At 43.9% G+C, this 17,911-nt stretch overlaps 1 protein-coding gene across 1 annotated transcript in view; it reads right to left on the minus strand.

Annotated features, from left to right (window-relative positions):
- Window positions 1-1,727: 1,727 nt before the first annotated feature.
- The window catches only part of Pgm5 (phosphoglucomutase 5), a 173,842-nt gene continuing 157,658 nt past the window's right edge, over window positions 1,728-17,911 (minus strand). The window contains exon 11 of the mRNA XM_032891741.1: window positions 1,728-1,931. Within this exon, the coding sequence (XP_032747632.1) occupies window positions 1,842-1,931 (90 nt within the window). The 3' untranslated portion in view covers window positions 1,728-1,841. The remainder of the gene's footprint in view (window positions 1,932-17,911) is intronic.

Consider the following 17,911-nt stretch of genomic DNA (forward strand, 5'->3'; position numbering starts at 1 on the left):
ATCTTCCTACTACATCAAAAAGAGAAATGTGCCTGGGGCAAGCTACTCAACTAGTGTTTACTGAATGAATGAATGAATGAATGAAGGAGTGAATGAGCAAATAGGTGACTATAAATTGGGCTACTATATACACATTTCAAAAAGGAAAGAGAGTGTTGAAGTAGAATAACTTGAACTTAAAAGCTAGAGATGATTTCAGTTCAGGAACTTGAAAACAAAAAATACTTGCTAGGCCAGCTAGAGCTGACAAGCCCAAGGATCTGTGAGATCACAGTGACCACATCCCTACCGACAATGAATGGACAGACATTATCAGTGACCTTTACTCCAGAGATAGTGAGAACGAAAGCCACAAGGCAAAAGTTCTCCATTTGTGACACACTTTTTATAACTTAAAAAAAAAAAAAATCTCAGCTAAAAGCCGCCTTCCCATTATTCCAAAGTAAACCATGTTACGGTGAATGGCTAGATACCATTTTAATATTTGTTGATTCACAAAACTGATTTTGAGCAACTCAGTGTTTTCTCCCCCCCCCCGTCCTATTTTTAGAATCCGTTTGCCAAGTCGTCAGAATGACCAACAGTTGTGACAGAGTTGTGAGTGACTGATTTAATCACTGTAGGTGGCCACTGCTAGAACTGGTGGCCACTGCTCGAATTGCAAAGCCACAAGAGACACAAAGGAGCTGAGGTCCACAATCTTATATGGAGGTTAAAATAAGGAAATTCTGGTTTATTGGCTACTAAATGTCCTAGCAAGTTTTTGACAGAAGCGCGGAGAGAAAACGGAAACAAACACCTATCTGGGAATGTTTCCTTGCGGCACTGACCTTGATGACAGCGATCATGCCTTGCTTAACAGTAAAGGGGCACTAGGTCACCTCCTCAAAGGGTGTGATAAGCCAACCTGCAGTTCCCAAGGGAGACAAACATAAGCAAACACATCCCATGCCTGGCAGAGGACTCTGCCCTAGTCCATGTGCCTACAGGAGCTGCCAGGTCCCTTTCCCTCAGGCAAAGAGGGCCAGCTGTGACAATCCACCTCTCTGTCTCAGAGGGCCCACAACTCTCCCATTAAATACTCCAGCCCCTTCAGAATCCTTCATCTGCCCCTGGAAAATCCTTCCCCACTGCACAAGAAATGGCTACATTCAGAGGGATGCAGCCAGCTTGGCAGCTAAGTGGATACTACACGCAAAATAAAAGAAAGGAAAGCACCTTCATGTGTGTCTTGTTGGAGGTGTGTCATTGTGAATCATAGAAAACCCTAGAAGACGAGGAGAGCTAGTGCAGAGATGTTGGCAGGCTGGGAAGCATGGCCATTGGATGGCCGGTGGGAGGGGTGTGTCTCCTAGAATGGTTCTAAACCCCACCATGGCAGATCCGAACAAAGATGCAAATGAGTCTTCCTCTATGGTGGGGAGTCTTCTGCCCACCCAAAGACCTTAGACCCTCTCTCTCTCTCTCTCTCTCTCTCTCTCTCTCTCTCTCTCTCTCTCTCTCTCTCTCCTGTCTCTCACAATATTTTCTCACAAGACACCAGAAATATACAGGGGCTGTGACTAATAGTTCCCTATCTTACTCAAAAGGAGAAGCGCTTTGGTGTGACAAAATCCAGGTCTTAAACAGTAGTGAAGCTCTGACAGACAACTAAAGACCCTGCTGCATTTGGAAGAACTGGACACATCAAATCAAAAGGGGTACATCCCCCCCATCCCCCCTCCTTTTACCCCCCACCCCAACAGCAAAATAGCTTTTGTTTCTCCAGAGTCCTAAGAGGCACAAACAGGAAGCGAGAAGGCATGGTGAAGCATCTCTCCCAGTGCTCTGCCGCCCTGTGCTTAGGTGATGACGGTGGGTCCTCTCCGGCCAGTTCTCTCGTGAATCTGGGATATTTTCAGCGCAATGGCTATGAGAGGGCTCAGCACTGCCTGGAAAAGAAAGAGGGATGATAATCAACTTGAAATCAGTTACAGTACAGGCTTTGGATGGGTCTCTACCTTAGAGGTGTGGATTCAGACTGCATTTTGCAGCGACGGGAATGGGTAGGACACAGAAGCAGGGCAGAAAACGGCTCTATAAGGTCTTTCAAGGCCAGAGAAGTTAACTCACGATAGGGACATGCATAAGCCCACGACTAAAGAAGACTGAATTCAGGAAGTCTGGCAACCTCCATTCTTCCTCGGATACATGAATCCCTTTTGAGTTATAGCCCCACCAAATCCCTGCCCACATTCAGTGTGAGGGTAAAGCCCATCCCTTGTCCTCCCAGCATCCTGACATTTCGGAGAAGATGGCGCAGTGCTAATGCTGTAGAACGAATGAGTGGATCTATTTTCCTGACCTATACCCCCTGGCCACTGAGCTTCCTCAGTGTTCCCAGAGTGGTGGAGGTGGCTTGGAACAAAGTTCAGCAAAGGACCAAGCACCACTTCTTGTCCTTCAGTTGCTTGTCTGGTGTCTGAAGAGCAGAGTGCGTACCTCAGACACACCCATAAGACGTAAATTACAAAGCAGTGGGGAAGCTGGTCTCTCTGCAGTCTTCAATCCCTGACCCTTAGCTCTTTGCCTTAGGGCTTGCCTCAACTGAGGACATTCTCATATACATTTTTACTAAACTCAAGTGTGTGATCCACTTCTGTTTATCAAACAATATCACGTTTCAGTGTGGATTGCCCATGTAAATTTACATGTAAGTATAAAGTGAGTCCACTTAAAGACAAAATTCAAACCAAAGGTATTGAGAGAGAAGAATTGGGTGGTAGTGGAGTAAAAAATAAGTAACGATTCCATAATTCTGGAAAAAAGAAGCCTGTGCTTAGAGAGAGGCATTAAAAACTGACGGGAATTCAGGTTTGCAGTCAGACAAAAGAACATGCATAGGACACATAGCTCAAGTCGTCTGGTAAGTACTGAATACTCAGAGAAGCCTAAGAGACCGAAAGCCAGTCTGATGTGAGGGGGCCTAAATGCTAGGGTGGGGTTCACCAATTTAATTCACTCTGCAGTGGAGGCCCCAGTGGAGCAAAGATCATAATCAGAACAGGGGACATGTTAATTTGGGGGTATGTGTTTTACATCATTAAATTATACAACCTCAGTAATGAACAACCACAAGTAATTTCACTTCATTCAAATAATTGAATCGAAATTATTTTAATATAATTAGCAAAATAAACAGTAAGGTGTGAGTATGCACATAGAAAGATTTACTATAAAAATGAAATTCAGTGATTTGAAGACAATAGAGAATGACGATTTGGTGAATTAGATTGTGCATGAGATGTTGCAGAATATTGGCGAGAAATCAAAACAAACAAATAAAACCAATTCTTCAGCTTCCTTACAATGGCATTTAGGTTCCTGTTGGGAGATGTTTTGTGCATATGTACTCATATGCTGATTTCTGTACCCAGAGATCCTGCGGCAGTCTGGACTTTGGTAGGACTCAGGATTTTGTAAAACGTTGTTTTCCATCACCCCCTGATTGGTTCAAAATAGAGCTGAATAGCCTACAGCTGGGCAGGGAGGCTAAGGAGGAACTTCCAGGCCCTGAGAGGGAGGGAGGGTCTCGGGCAGGCGGACTGAAAGAAGATGAAATGGACACATAAATCACATGTGTGCTGTGAAAGACACAATAAGCAGGACATGTATGCACCAGGACATGTATGCATCAGGACATGTATGTACCAGGACATGTATATACCAGTACATGCATGTATACACCGGGACATGTGTGCTCCAGGACATGCATGCACCAGGACATATATGCACCTGGTGAGTTCTCTGAAGTCTTTTGGTATTAAGGAGCCAAATATGTCTTATGCTCTGATTACATCAGGTGGTGAGGCCATCAGTGACAATCAGAAGCAGATCTTGGTGACACCTTTACCTTCCCTATGTTAACTGGGTAGCCCTCACTCAAAGTGCTTAGAATCATGTTTCCGGTTTCTTTTCTTTATTCTTTTCTCTTCTCTTCCCTTCTATTATTTGGGAATATGTGCATAAATAACGAAATATCTTGGGGTGGAACCCACACCTAAAGACAAAATCCATTTTTGTTCCTCACACATGCTTTTTTTGACACATAACCTGAGGTAATTTTATACACTATTCTCAATACATCTTCATTTTCACTGGGGCCATATCACATGAGTCAAAGTGTAGAATTTTCCACCTGCGGCACATTGGGCTCAAACAGCGTGATACAGGTTACTCTATCATTTACAGCAACCTGATCAGGCAGATATAGAAGTGACTGTTATCATTAAAAACCCAGAAAGGAGTTGGAACACGCAGGCTGGCAGTCAAGCGGCCGCTTTGGTATACTCTATGGTCTCTTATTATAAACTCAACACATGCTGTCCCAAATGTCAAACGAATGCCTCTATGATTCAAAACAGAACTTGCTACTGTTGTGTCTTCCTGAACTTTTGGCTCTGGTGAGTTGTCAGCCTGCCATTTGGATTTCTGACCCCAGGGATTGCCAAGAGGACCATGCCCTGCATTCACCATGGCTCCTCCTGAGAAGTTGGCCTTTGCCACGATCTGATGGGTGTGTCAGTAGTGTAGAGTGTGCACACAGTGTGTTTTTCCTGAGTAGAAGTTCACAGTGAACATATACTTGAAAGATTTGGACCAGAAATACCCTCCCTGGATGGGATTTAGGGCAACAAAACCCAAGCCATGGTTTAGACATTGTTTGAGTTTGCCCCTGAGGACCCATGTATTGAAAGTTTATCCTTGGATAAACTTTGGGAGATGTTGGGCCTTTAAATGTAAAGGATAGAGCCTAATGTTAGGTCTTTAAGCCAGATGGTGCTATGTCCTCCAAGGGACTATGGGAATACAGCCTCTCTGGCTTCCTGTGTAGAGACAGGATCCCTTCATTTGATACCTGAACCTGCTATGACACTATCTCCTGTTAGGCCCTCACCAGAAGCAGAACAAATGGGACTGTCAGGTCTTGGGCCTTTAGTCTCCCAAACTGAGCCACCTGGACCTCATTTGCATAAGCAGCATATGAAGATTTTGGAGTTAGTATTTTCCATAGCATTCAACTGACGTTGACACTATTTACTACTATGCGATGGAAAATGCCATCTCAAAAGCAATTTCAAATCAGGAGTTAGGAGGAATGAGCCAATGTGCTGGAGACTCCGCTACTGAAGTACTTTCTTTTAGGCCCAGATCAATCTTTATTATACTGGATACTCCGAAGGTCACTGCTATAGGTCAGGGCTAAATATCTTCCAATAATCAATGTGTTGAAAGTCTTGGTCTTCCAAAACAACAGTCTGCAGAATAGGAAAAGATTTTCACCAACTCTGCATCTGACAGAGGGCTAATTTCATATATATATGAAATATATATATCAAGAAAGTAGACATCAACAAAGTAATCCAATTAAAAAATGGGAGATAGATTTAAACAGAATTCTTAACCAAGGAATCTCAAATGGCCAAGAAGCTCTTGAAGAAATGTTCGACATCCTTAGCCATGAGGGAAATGCAAATCTAAATGAGTCTGTCACACCTGTCAGAATGGCAAGCCCTTAGTGGTTGTGTTAAGAGGTCTGACATATGCCTAAAGCAGGAACAAGAGGACTTCAGCTCCAGCCATTTTGAGTAACTCACCATCGGTTTTCCCATCACATACTGACATCATAGAGCTCGGTATGATGGGGAAACTATACCAGAGCCCACTCGGGATCCATGGATACATAGAATAGATCACGGAAGTATGCTGCTAAGTTGTGAGGAAGCTTATTAAATAAGATCAGCTGATAACAGCAGCCAAGGGCACTGCTTTGGTAGGTCAGGAAAGAGTTAAAGCTGGCTGAACAATAAAGGAAACTCTACAGTAAGTGCATTAATTCCCTATATCAGTAGGGCCTGGCTTTATTTCCACCTCCAGCACAAACTAGACAGGGTATTTAATCTCTTGTGCCTTACTTTTCAAATTGGAATCTAATAATAGCTATTGCCGCACAGAATCAAGAGCATGAAACAAGATGATATATGACAGTGCCTGTCACATAGTAAACATTCAATTAATATCCATGCATTAATGATATTATTATCAAATGCTCCCAGGCAGTTTTAAGTCATGATACTTTTACAAGCATCAAGTAGCTCTCAGATACAGGATGTTTGGCTGGTTCTTTTCTGTATGGACCAGCAATTAATATTCAGATCGGAAGGCCATACCTTGTCAGTCTTTAGGCTGACACCCAGCCGGCCGAAATTCCAAGCTGTTCTTTCAGATACGTGCTAATGAGCATGGATGAAGGGATCTTTTTCTCAGCTCATCACGTGGCAGGGGGCCTCTTGGTCAACACATTCCACAGCTGACAACAGCATTAAAAAGCAAGCTGGCACGGTGGTTACCAGGCAGGCAGACATACACAGCCTGTTTCTCGGCAACACCCTTTGCTGGTGTTGGGGCTCTGTCTATGAGGTGCCCAGGGGACCTCACCCAAGTACATGTATAAATGCACAGTAGGAACTCCACACATGCGTTGTCTTCTCCCTCTTGCCTGAGCAGATCTGGACACCAGAAAATATCTCCTGGCTGGGCTTAACTCACAGGGAATACACATTGAAATATTGGCTTTGATTTTGGATTCTGAGGTTTTGATTTTTGGTTTTTGAGGATTTGAGTTTTTGGGTGTGGACATAGGTAACCACTATGAATTCAATACCATTCTGAATCCATGTGCCAAACTGATCTTAAAAACAGACTTTGAGGGGACAGTCTTGTGTTACTTTCTTGATGAGGCATTGTGTTAACGTGTTGGAAGTCGCAAGGCTATTTAGTGCTCTGAGCTGAGCCTCAAAGTTGGGCAGATGCTGGCACAGGTGACCCCTCATCCACTCAGAGAAGCTTTCCTTTTGAAGGCTTTATCGTTGTTGTTTTGGTTGTGGGGTTTTGTGGGAGGTGCAGTGAACTTTATTGATGGTATCAAGAGAGTAAGGCTCCCTAAGCCCCTCCCTTATTCTGGGGTCTGGGATGGAAACTGTGAGGGAGATGCTCAGTGTGGGGCTGAGTTGAGACAGGGGCTCCTCAGCAGCTGAGGGCCTCTCTCTCTTGCTCTTGTGTCTTGAGTCCTTGCTGGGGTGGGTGGTCCAGGGTTTCTTACTCCTTGGAGGTTGTGGAGGCCAGGACCCTGTGGCTGTAGCTGTGTTCATTGTCATACCAGGAAATGTTATTTACAAAGTTGTCAGTGAGAGTAACCCTGACGCCAGTCCCAGCATCAAAGCTGTAAGGGTCACAGGAGACATCCTGCTCTTCATTACAGCCTAGAACTCCCTGTAGTGGGTCCTCAGATGCCTGCTTCACCACTTTCTTGATGCCGTAATACTTAACAGCATCTCAGATTCATGATGGACACAATGGGAACAGGTATATGGAAGTCTGATGTGCCAGTGAACTTCCCCCTCAGCTCTAGGATGACCTTGCCCTCAACCTTGGCACCAGTGGACACAGAATCATGTTCTGGGCTGCCCCATGGCCATCATGCCACATTTTCCCAGAGGGGTCATCCAGAGTCTTCTAGGTGGCAGCGATGCCATGGACTGTGGTCATGAGTCTTTCCACAGTGCCAAAGTTGTCATGGATGACCTTGGCAGGGGGTGGGGGACCACTGAGCAGCTGGCGATGCAAGAAGCATTGCTGACAATCTTGACTGAGTTGTCATATTTCTCATGGTTCACACCCATCACAAATATGAGACATCAGCAGAAGAAGCAGAGATGGTGACCCTTTCGGTCCCACCCTTCAAGTGTGCCTGGCCTTCTCCACATTGGTGAAAATACCAGTAGATGCCATGACATACTCAGAACCAGCATCACTCCATTTGATGTTAGTGGGATCTCACTCCTGGAAGATGGTGATGGGCTTTCCGTTGATGACAAACCTCCCATTCTCAGCCTTGACCGTGCTATTGAACTTGCCATGGTTAGAGTCATACTGGAACATGTAGACCATGTAGTTGAAGTCAATGAAGGGGTCATTGATGGCAACAATGTCCATTTTGTCAGATGTGTAAACAGCTCTGGTAACCAGGTGCCCAATATGGCCGAATCCTGCACTCTGACCTTCGCCCTTGTGTCTCAGGGAAGAGACTGACACCACACAGGATGATGTGGGAAGGTGCAGCTGTCTCTGGACCAGAGAGGAGCCTTTGCATGCCTATACTGTGAAAGGGTTCTTTTCCAGGTATGGCATTTGAAATTAGTCCTTTAACAACTGTGAGTGGCTGTAACTCCAGTTCTAGGGGGAATCCAACGTTCTGTTATGGCTTCTGAGAGCACTGCACACATGTGTATGGACATACATGGAAGCAAAATACCCATGCATGCAAAATAAAAGTAAAAGGAAAGGAATTGTAAGCTGTTATAACCACACAGATGTTTATTACACTTAATCGACTTGAGTCACATGTAAAATTGATGTTTGTGCTTCTGAGAATAGCGGGAGTTGTATGCAAGCCTGCTGCCTGGCTGTCTTTAGCAGTCAGCCCTATTGCCTGCACCAGAGGTGTTCCAGTAGCACAGTTCTGTGAGACTAAAGGCTTCTCTGTCCGGTTCCTTCAGAAGAACGTTGACCATCAGTGAGTGCTGCATTTTATCAAATGTGTCCCGTGCTTACGTCACCTTGCCTTCCAACTTAATTGGCTTTGTGACAGAGGTGGCCCTTTCATTCTCTACCCATGGTTAATTTTTACAAGTGTCTCCGTGTCATGAAAAGAGTTTTATGTTTTAAGTCTCTTGGCAAGGCCTCTATCTATGCCTGTTAAGTTGGGTGTGTTTCACTAATCTGTTTTAGCCATAATAGGATGTTTGCTTGCTCCATTAATTACTGAAGCAGGGTTAGGAATATTTTAGGATTAGTAAGGATTTCTTTAGTTTTTTCCTAATACTTTCTCCAGTCCTTTGGTTTAGAGATTTATATTTCTATTTCTTGGGAGAAAATAAGCTTGGCTTTTATTTTGAAGAGTCCCTCTTTAACTTTAGCAATGACTTTGACCTTAAAGTCTACCTTATCTGAAATGACTGGTACTGTTTTGGTTATTAGTTATGTGAGTGTAACACACATGCATGCATGCACATGCAAACACACACAGATACACACACAACTCCCTCTCTCCACCACACACACAAACATGCACATGCAAACACACACAGATACACACACAACTTCATCTTCCCAACACACACACACACACACACACACACACACACACACACACACACACACACACACTTACTTCTCACTTTGAAAACAGTCAAATTCTGAACTTTCTTTTTTTTTCTTTGGACATAGTTTTTATAGTTTATCCCTTTAAAATCTCTTTTTGTGGAGAATGTAAAGAGTCCTGAGAAAATGTGTATTGTCTGACATGGGCACAGCCATGTCAAGGACTTCAATGCCTCAGACCCATAGAAATGAGAAAGCCTTCCCCAGTGAGACTCAGCGGGATGGCACAGCCTTCATCTGGTCCAAGTGTGAATGTTGGTGGTGTGTGAGCAGAAGCTATCAACCATGGCTTCCTCCTCAGGGATAACGGCAGCCTGAGACCGCTCCTTACAGAGACCTCCTACCTGGACTAGCTACACCTGCCTCTTTGCTCAGCTGTGTACCACGAACCCACTCCCTTGTTTATCTGTCTACAGTAAATCTGCATTCTTGATTCAGATGTACAAAATAAACACATGGGGGTCGGGGGTTGCTACTGCAGTTAGTGCCTGCTGTCCCGGTGAGCACGGACCAGCCAATCTGTGCCTTTCTGTCAGTCCTATCTCCCATCAAGTTCCCAGGGCCAAACCATGCAGGACACTGCACTCTTTGCTTTTATTCCTTGTTGCACTTTATTCCAAAATCTGTTTGCGATAATGTCCCTCTGCCCAACACTCTGGGGGTGGCGCTCCTTCATGTGTGGGGTCGGCTGAGACACAGAGTTCTTCCATGTGTTCATTTTACAAGAAGACGTTCACTACATTTGGGAATTCTAGGCTATAAAAGGTTTGACGCCAGTCCTTTGATTTTCAGTGTTGCTGCTAAAATTTAGTTGTCAATCAGACAGTTACTTTGTTTGTCTTTCATTTTCTGTGATTTTGGTCTGGTCTATCTACACATGAACTGATTATTAATTACACCTCCTGTTTTGCCATCTAGTCCCACTGGACAGATAACCTTTCCAGGTTTTGCCCGAACCTCAGTGTTTTCTCCTCTCCTTCTGGGACTAATTATCATATTACAACTGTTCAAGTAACTTCCCTGTCTCATGCCCTCTCTTCAATTTCCCCCCATTAACTCTCCAGCTGCGTCGTATCTTGTTTCTTCAGACCTATTTTAGGATCATTAACAATCTCTTCTGTTGTAGATGAAACTATTATGTTTTAGTTTTGACTATTATTTTTAGTTTTTTTAATTTTAAAATCTTTCTTTTTTTAATTCTAAAGATCTGTTCTAAAGATTTTAATTTATGGCTATGAGTGCTTTGTCTATGCTTTTCTGCGTGGGTGCCCGAGGAGCCCAAGAGAAGGTGTTAGATTCCTAGGAACTGGAATGACAGCCATTTATGAGCCACTTTGTGCTTGCTGAGAATTGAACCCGGGTCCTCTGCAAGAGCAGCAAGCACTTTTAACAGCTGGGCCAGCATCTTTCCCTCACCCCCAGCATCTTGATTTAAAATACAATAACCTCTAGTTATTTGCCGCTGACTTTCTATGTGGGGTTTGAATACTATAAGTACAGTGAAAACAATTGCTGCACAGTCTTGTCAGACAGACTCACACCTGTGGATCTCCTGTGGACGTATAGAAGGTCTGTTGATCCTGGCACATGATGGTTTGTCTCTTAGGTGACTTGCAAACTTTTGCTGGCTGCCGTCCATCTTGTTTGAAGATGTTGCAGACGTGGCACAAGGTGAAGTCGATATGCCTCCCTTCATTTACTTCCGTGAGACTCCTGGGGACCCAGTAGGTCTTGGACTTGGGACTCTTTGCTCCCTACCTTTATCATGGCTCCCTTCGTGTTACCCCCTGGGACAGGGGCTGCCATGGGGATCTCTTGCTTTGGTGGGAACGGAACTCTCCCTATTTCTCCTTCAGCCACACTGGGCTGCCACAGGTCTGCTTCTCTGAAGCCTCTTTGGCCATCCCTTTGCATAGCAGAGCTGATCTGTAATGGACCAGGCTGTCCTGCCCTGTAATGACATCTGTCTTTGCCTGTCACCTTTACCCTGTGTGGTTCTAGACAGAAGGGGTCCTGGCTCATTCCCCAAACTCCATCTCCTTGTTTCTGTTCCTGCCTTGTGGGACCAATGGGGATGGACGCCTCTAAACGAATGCTTCGTGCTTGTCTTTCAGGTTTTTGCTCTGTTTTGTTTTTGTTTGCTTGCTTTTGTGTTTTTTCTTTGCCATCTTATTTTCAGAGAGTTTGAATTACACAGATACTTGCTACCAGCAGCTACAAACCTTTCTTATGAGGTTTGCTCTATTTTGTAATTATATTACTGCCAGTTTAAAAAATGACAGTATTGGTTGGGGATTTAGCTCAGTGGTAGAGCGCTTGCCTAGGAAGCGCAAGGTCCTGGGTTCGGTCCCCAGCTCCGAAAAAAAGAACCAAAAAAGAAAAACAAACAAACAAAAAACAAACAAACAAACAAAAATGACAGTATTTGTGAAAAATCCAAATATTTAGCTCCTTTTACAACCAGAAAATCTAGCAACCTTGATGCCATATATTAATATAACTAGGGAGAAAGGCCAGCGCCCCCGAATTCCCATCCCACTCTGCTGTCTTAAACTCACCCCATGTTAGTGTATATTGGAGCTTGCTATCATTAACAAGCAATAATGGGACAGAGGCACTGAAATAACGCCAGTATGTGTGGCCAGTGAGGAAGCAAGGATTATACCTGGATAATTACAGAGCCGAAGATCTAGAACATTCTGATTTTTTTTTTCTCTTTTTCCAACACCGATTCTCAGCCACTAGGTAGGCTGACAGGTTATATACATGGAGCCCAGGAACCTGTAGAGGGGGAGAAACTGAGATCCCTTCCCCACTGTGCTGTTCCAGTGGTGTGAACTCAGCATGAACCACTCTGAACTGACCATGACTCGGGCATAGAACTGTAACCTACAACTGTCCCCATGCACCGTAGTCCTCCCCCAGGTACACTGAAGCCAAAAGAAAAAGCACTGAGACAGTCTTTGAGTCTTCCGTCAGAGATAAGTAATATTTCTATTTATTCTTCATGAACTTTGTAAATGAGAAAAAAATCTATCTACTTTCCTGTCAAACATTCTATTTCTGTGGGTGGGTAATTAAAAAGTTATAGGGTGACAGAAATGTTCTTTGTAAATCAAAACATCACCATATCAAGGTTTTAAACATCTGGGGATGGTAATATTAGGATCTAGGTATTTAGTACAGATGGACCATAGAATATAAAGGAGAAATATAGGAAGAGGTCAAAATAAGGAGTGATTAGGCTACAAAATGATATTCAGATGTCACTAGATGGGTCAATCATTTCCTTTGCAATATATATGTATTTTAACTTACTATTGACACCCAAACTAGAAGACAAAGACAACCAAAACAGAGAACGGTCTTCTTTACCAAATAAATATTTGTAAGCAAAAGAAAGGAAGAAAGAAGCAGACAAACCACTGTGGGAGCGATGAGCTTAACAGAGATGCCCAGACCCTGGGGCTGCATTAGCAAGGAGGGCTTCCACTGAGAGGAGTCCTGAAAACAGCAGCTGTCTTCTCCTCTCTGAGGAACTGCCCGGGCCCAGGCGAGGACCTTCATTGCTTCCATGTTGGAGGCCCAGCACCACCATGTCCTTTCAAGCCGACCCATGGTGAGGCCATCTTGGACTGGTAACACTGCCTCTCTGGGGGAGAGTTAACAGACTCTGTACGGCTGTTTTCCCAGAGCCTGTTCCACACAGCTGGTGTGCCTGTCTGCAGCACCTACAGGATGCTGCGTTCTAAGGGCCAGTCTACTGGAAGAGATCTGGAGACAAAGGGGTCAGAATTAGGCCTAATTTCCTGCTAGTCTGGGATTGTAGTACTGTAGGATAAGATCTAGGAAGGTGGGTTGGTTTTCAGTAATTCTGAGCCAGATGGAGGGTGCTCTGGGGGTTCTAGGCAGTTTTCAGAGGTAGAGGAGCACCCCTGTATTTTTGGGTAACGTGGAGTACAGTGCCATAGCACCAAAGGATGGGAAGGAGCCCCACAGCTAAGGAGTCTTCCCTGCAGTGCAAAGCCATCAGTGGGAGTCATGGAGGGCCACTCTACATTTTATGTGTACTTAGTCACAGGAGCATGGCTCTTCTCCCGTTCTGTGCCTTTAAGACTCAGCTGTCATTCAGACCCGAAGTGTTTTAAATAATTGCCCTTCTCCTAGTAATGCGAGTTGTGCTAGACTGTCTACCAACAAATTTAGCAAGACTTCCGTGTCTTGGAAAAACATCAAATTAGAAGTTTCTTCACTTCACCCAGGGCTTATTTTGAGTCTCGCAGCTTAGCTGAGACAGCACGCAAAGAAAACAAGCTCACTTGTGGATTGACATTGAGGTAAGGTTTCTATGGAGATGCAAAGCGGAAACTGGTCTTCTTGTTTCCCCTTTTGTGAATTGACCTGAAAAGCAGGAACAAATCTTCCAAGGGCCTTGGAAATAATTTTTTCTTGGGTGTAGGTTTTTCCAGCTGTAGGAAGGAACGGCAGAGGCTAAGTAACCCTCGGAAGTGCATGGTGGTTGGGCTGGCATTTGAGGCTTTACCTGGAAGGAGAGCCAATCCTGCTAAGGAGAGGCAGAAGTAAGGAAGTCTCAAAGGTTCTGAAGGCTTCTCTGAGTACTCGTGGGTCACCTGCAAGCTTGTGACACTACACACCTGTTCAGTAGGTCTGAGAGGGGGCTCGAGCCTGCAATTCTAAGCAGTGCCTGCTGCCGGGGATCAAGAATCCTATGGGTAGTCAAATTTCCAAATAGTTCAATAAACATAAAAATATACTTGTTTTGTAATTCCTTATCATTTTTCACTCGTTAAAAGTGAATTTGCGATAACTGCAAATCCTGAACCCTGTTAGTATGAACTAGACAATGTTCACACAAGTGGAATTAAACAGCTTGAGTCACCGTCACAAACACCCTCAGAGTGAAGGACAACAGGACGTGTCCAGCTGCAAGGTCCCAGGGCTACATCATCAAAGTGTCTTGGCATTTTGGGAACTGACCATCCTGATGGTAGCTCCCAAGGATGTGCCTAAAGCAAAGGACAGAAAGCAAGACAGACGGACTCATCGCTTGTGGGGGACACTAACTTTGGATGTGAGTATGGGAGTTACCATTTAAGGCATCTGTCCCTCAGGATCCTCCAAGGGAAGTTTGTTCACACTAGTGTCACTTGGGGAGCTGCTGAAGTGCCCGTGTGTGTCTAACAGTTTGACACAAATAGCAACTAAACTTTTCTTTTTCCATCTCATTTAATCCTTTTCTTCTGGCATAGGTAACATTTTTCCTCTAAAAATCATGTTGAAGCAACTGCTTAAAGAGAAGAAGGAGAAGGAGAGGAAGAGGAGGAGGAGGGGGACTAGGAGAAGGAGAAAGAAGAAACTTTACAATAGGAGACAAAATACCTGAAAAAAAATTAGACTTCAAAAAACAAACATATTCTAAAACATTTCCATGTTTGGTTATAATCAAAAGCTAAGAAGTTTAATCTCCTTAGGCCAACTTTGCAGATTTTTATAAAGTCTTGACATTTATCCAGATTCACAAACACACATAAATACTAGTGTAATTTTTCTTTTTAAAAATATTTTACCTATTTTTATTTTATGTGTACTAGTATTGGCCTGAACACGTCTGTGTACCTACAGAGACCAGAAGAGGGTCACTGGGTCCCCTGGGAGCAGAGTCACAGACAGCTGTGAATTGTCATGTAGATGTTGAGAATTGAACCCAGGTCACCTGGAAGAGCAGCCAGTGCTCATAACCACGGATCCATCTTTCCAGCCTTGTAATTTTACCCTTTATAAAATAAAATATTTAGACAAAGACATTTGGGTCCATGCATCACTAATGTAACCTGAACCCATGCAGCTGTCGCATTCAGAGGCCGTAAGGCGAAGGCTTGAATTATGCAGTCCATGGTCTGAACCTGGCCTCCGCTCCGTTCGGGTATAGCCTGTGAACTAAAACTGATTTTAATGCTATTCACTGATTTTTTTTTAATTATCCAAAGACATCTTGACAGGATAAAATTTGAAATTCAAGCTTTGGTGCCCATAAAGATATGATCTTCTTGGGATCCCAGCCTCACTGTTTCGTTCATGTATACCTGGGTTTGCTTTTGGTAGCAGTCAAGAAGCTGCACACAGACCATGTGACCAGGGTCCTGGGTTAAATTGTGCCTGCCTCCCCCAACATCCTACGTTGAAGTTCCAAATGTCAGGGCCACGTTACTTGGAGACAGACGTCATCAAGCTAAACCAAGGCCACTAACTGCATTTCGACATGTGCTGTTATTTGAATTTCAGATGTCTGCCAAACGCCCATTTGTTAAATCCTCAGTCTCAGTCTCAGTCTGTGGCACCAACAGGAAGTAGAGTCTATAGTAAAAGAAAGAACGCCAAGCACTTGCCACCTAAAGGACTATTTCAACAGTAGTTCCTCCTGTTCTTTTTGCTTCCTGACCATCATGAGGGAAGCAGTTTTGCTTGGCCACACATCTCCCATACTGACGTGCTGCCTCAACTTGAAGACAGTAGAGTCAATCATCCATGGACTAAAGCCGCTGGAACCAGGAGCCAAAACCTTTTCTCCTTATAAGTTAACTGTCTCGGGTATTTTGTCACAGTAGTAGAAAGCTGAGTAATACGACTAATATTCTTATACAAAGAGCAGATTTGGACATAGAAACACATGGAGAAGAAATAATTCCAGAGGCAGAGAAGACTGCCGTGTTCACACCAAGAATGGAGGGCTTACACAGTCCATTTCCTCAGAGCCAATAGATAAGTGGTTCTCAGCCTTTCTAAGGCTACCACCCTTTAAAAGCAGTCCTTGTGTTGTGGTGACTCACCAACCATAAAATTGTTTGGTTGCTACCTTATTCCTGTGATTTTGCTACTATAGTAACTCAATACTGTAAATATCAAAGGGTTGAAAAACACTCTACTAGAAAGAAACAACCCTTCTGATACCTCGCTCTTGAACTCTCCAGAATTGTGGCATGGTGACTTTCTCTTGTTCAAGCCACCAGTCTGTGGTGCTCTGTTACACCAGCTCTTGCAAACGAATGCAGTTAGCAAAGCCCTATGATTTACTAACGGACCTTTATGGAGTATGCTTGCTGGCCCCTGCTCTTGGAGACTGATTTTTCTGTTCAGCTCTGTAAGTTTAACAAGCACGTGCCTGGTAGCCAGCATTAGAGGCTTCAGAAATTTGTCCTTTGATGAACCCACCCTCCATCTCCCACCCGCTCTAGTGTTGATGTGCATGGGTTAGAAATGGCCTACAGATGGCACAGCCTCTTAGAGAAATCGGATTATTGGAAGCCCAACTCAGTGCACCTTGCTCCAAGCCAGGAAGACAGTGAATTTGCTCCACACTCTCCATGGATATGGGAACCCTAAAGGATGGTAAAAGTGAGCGAGTAGAGACTTAAGTTCAGTTCTAAACCTTCCCCATAGCACAGTATGAAAAGAATGCAGAAGGGCTGAAGACCTCTTGTAAGAGCCAGGTTATGGCTCCAAGGGAAGCCTCCTTAGACCCAGTTAGACGCTAATCACAGGTTATTCCCATTTTTTAAAAAAGTTACTAAGTATCATGAGAATCTTTTATCCTCATGTGAGCAGAATCTTGTCCATACTGTTAATAATAATGATAATATAATAATAATAATAATAATAATAATAATAATAATAATAATAAAAGGAACAATAATGAAAACTGGCATTTAAGCAAATTCATGAGCCATGAATTGGGCAAGCTGTTTATAGGAATAATCAGATTTTCACATTATTACAAATGATTTATTTTTTAAATGTGCGTAAATATTTTGTCCATATGTATGTCTGTGTGAGGGTATCAGATCCCCCCAGAACTGGAGATACTGTGAGCTGCATTTGTGGGTGCAGGGAATTAAACCCTGGTCCTCTGGAAGAGCAGCCAGTGGTCTGACCACTGAGCCATCTCCACAGTCCGTGTTACTGTAAAAATCCCCCCAAAATGAAAGGCATCTGAATGCTCTGATTAACTGAGAGAATGACAGACGTTCAAACAAGCTCAGCTATGCGGTCTCATGGACCTGGGAAATGGAAGAAACAGCTGAAACCACACCTCTGACTTGACCTCTGATCCACAGACCGGCAATCTGACTCTGACAATATGTTATAAAAAAAAAATGAAAAAAGGCCTTTGTGGGAGAATCTTTCCAAATTTTAGCCACCCGAAGAACTGGCTGGCTTTACCATTTTCTCTCTGTGTTCAGCTCATCTATTTATTCCAATTCTTTGATATCTCAGGGCCTCTCTGGAGTGCCCTCCACTTGCAGGCCAGTGACTTCCTTCATTAATTTCATAACTAGGCCACTATTTTCCTGCCCTGCATCTCCTAAAGCTAGATACAAGGCAAGTAGGGACAGGACCTGTGTTCCAGAACAGAGTTCCCTGGAATTATTTGAACTAATCAATCCTGAACTCGCCTGCCTGGCCTAGTCCCCATTTATCACAGAAAATTAATAGAGACATCAGCTGAAGCTTTCCCTTTGCCTCTTCTGCCTCCCAGCTGTCCCCATGTACATTCCGTGTGATCTTGTGGGGCATGTGTGTCCTCTCCTCTTCAGGACAGTGAGTAATAAACCACTGGGTCACTGGTAGTTCT

The sequence above is a fragment of the Rattus rattus genome, chromosome 2, assembly GCF_011064425.1.
Source record: "Rattus rattus isolate New Zealand chromosome 2, Rrattus_CSIRO_v1, whole genome shotgun sequence".
Lineage (NCBI taxonomy): Eukaryota > Metazoa > Chordata > Mammalia > Rodentia > Muridae > Rattus > Rattus rattus.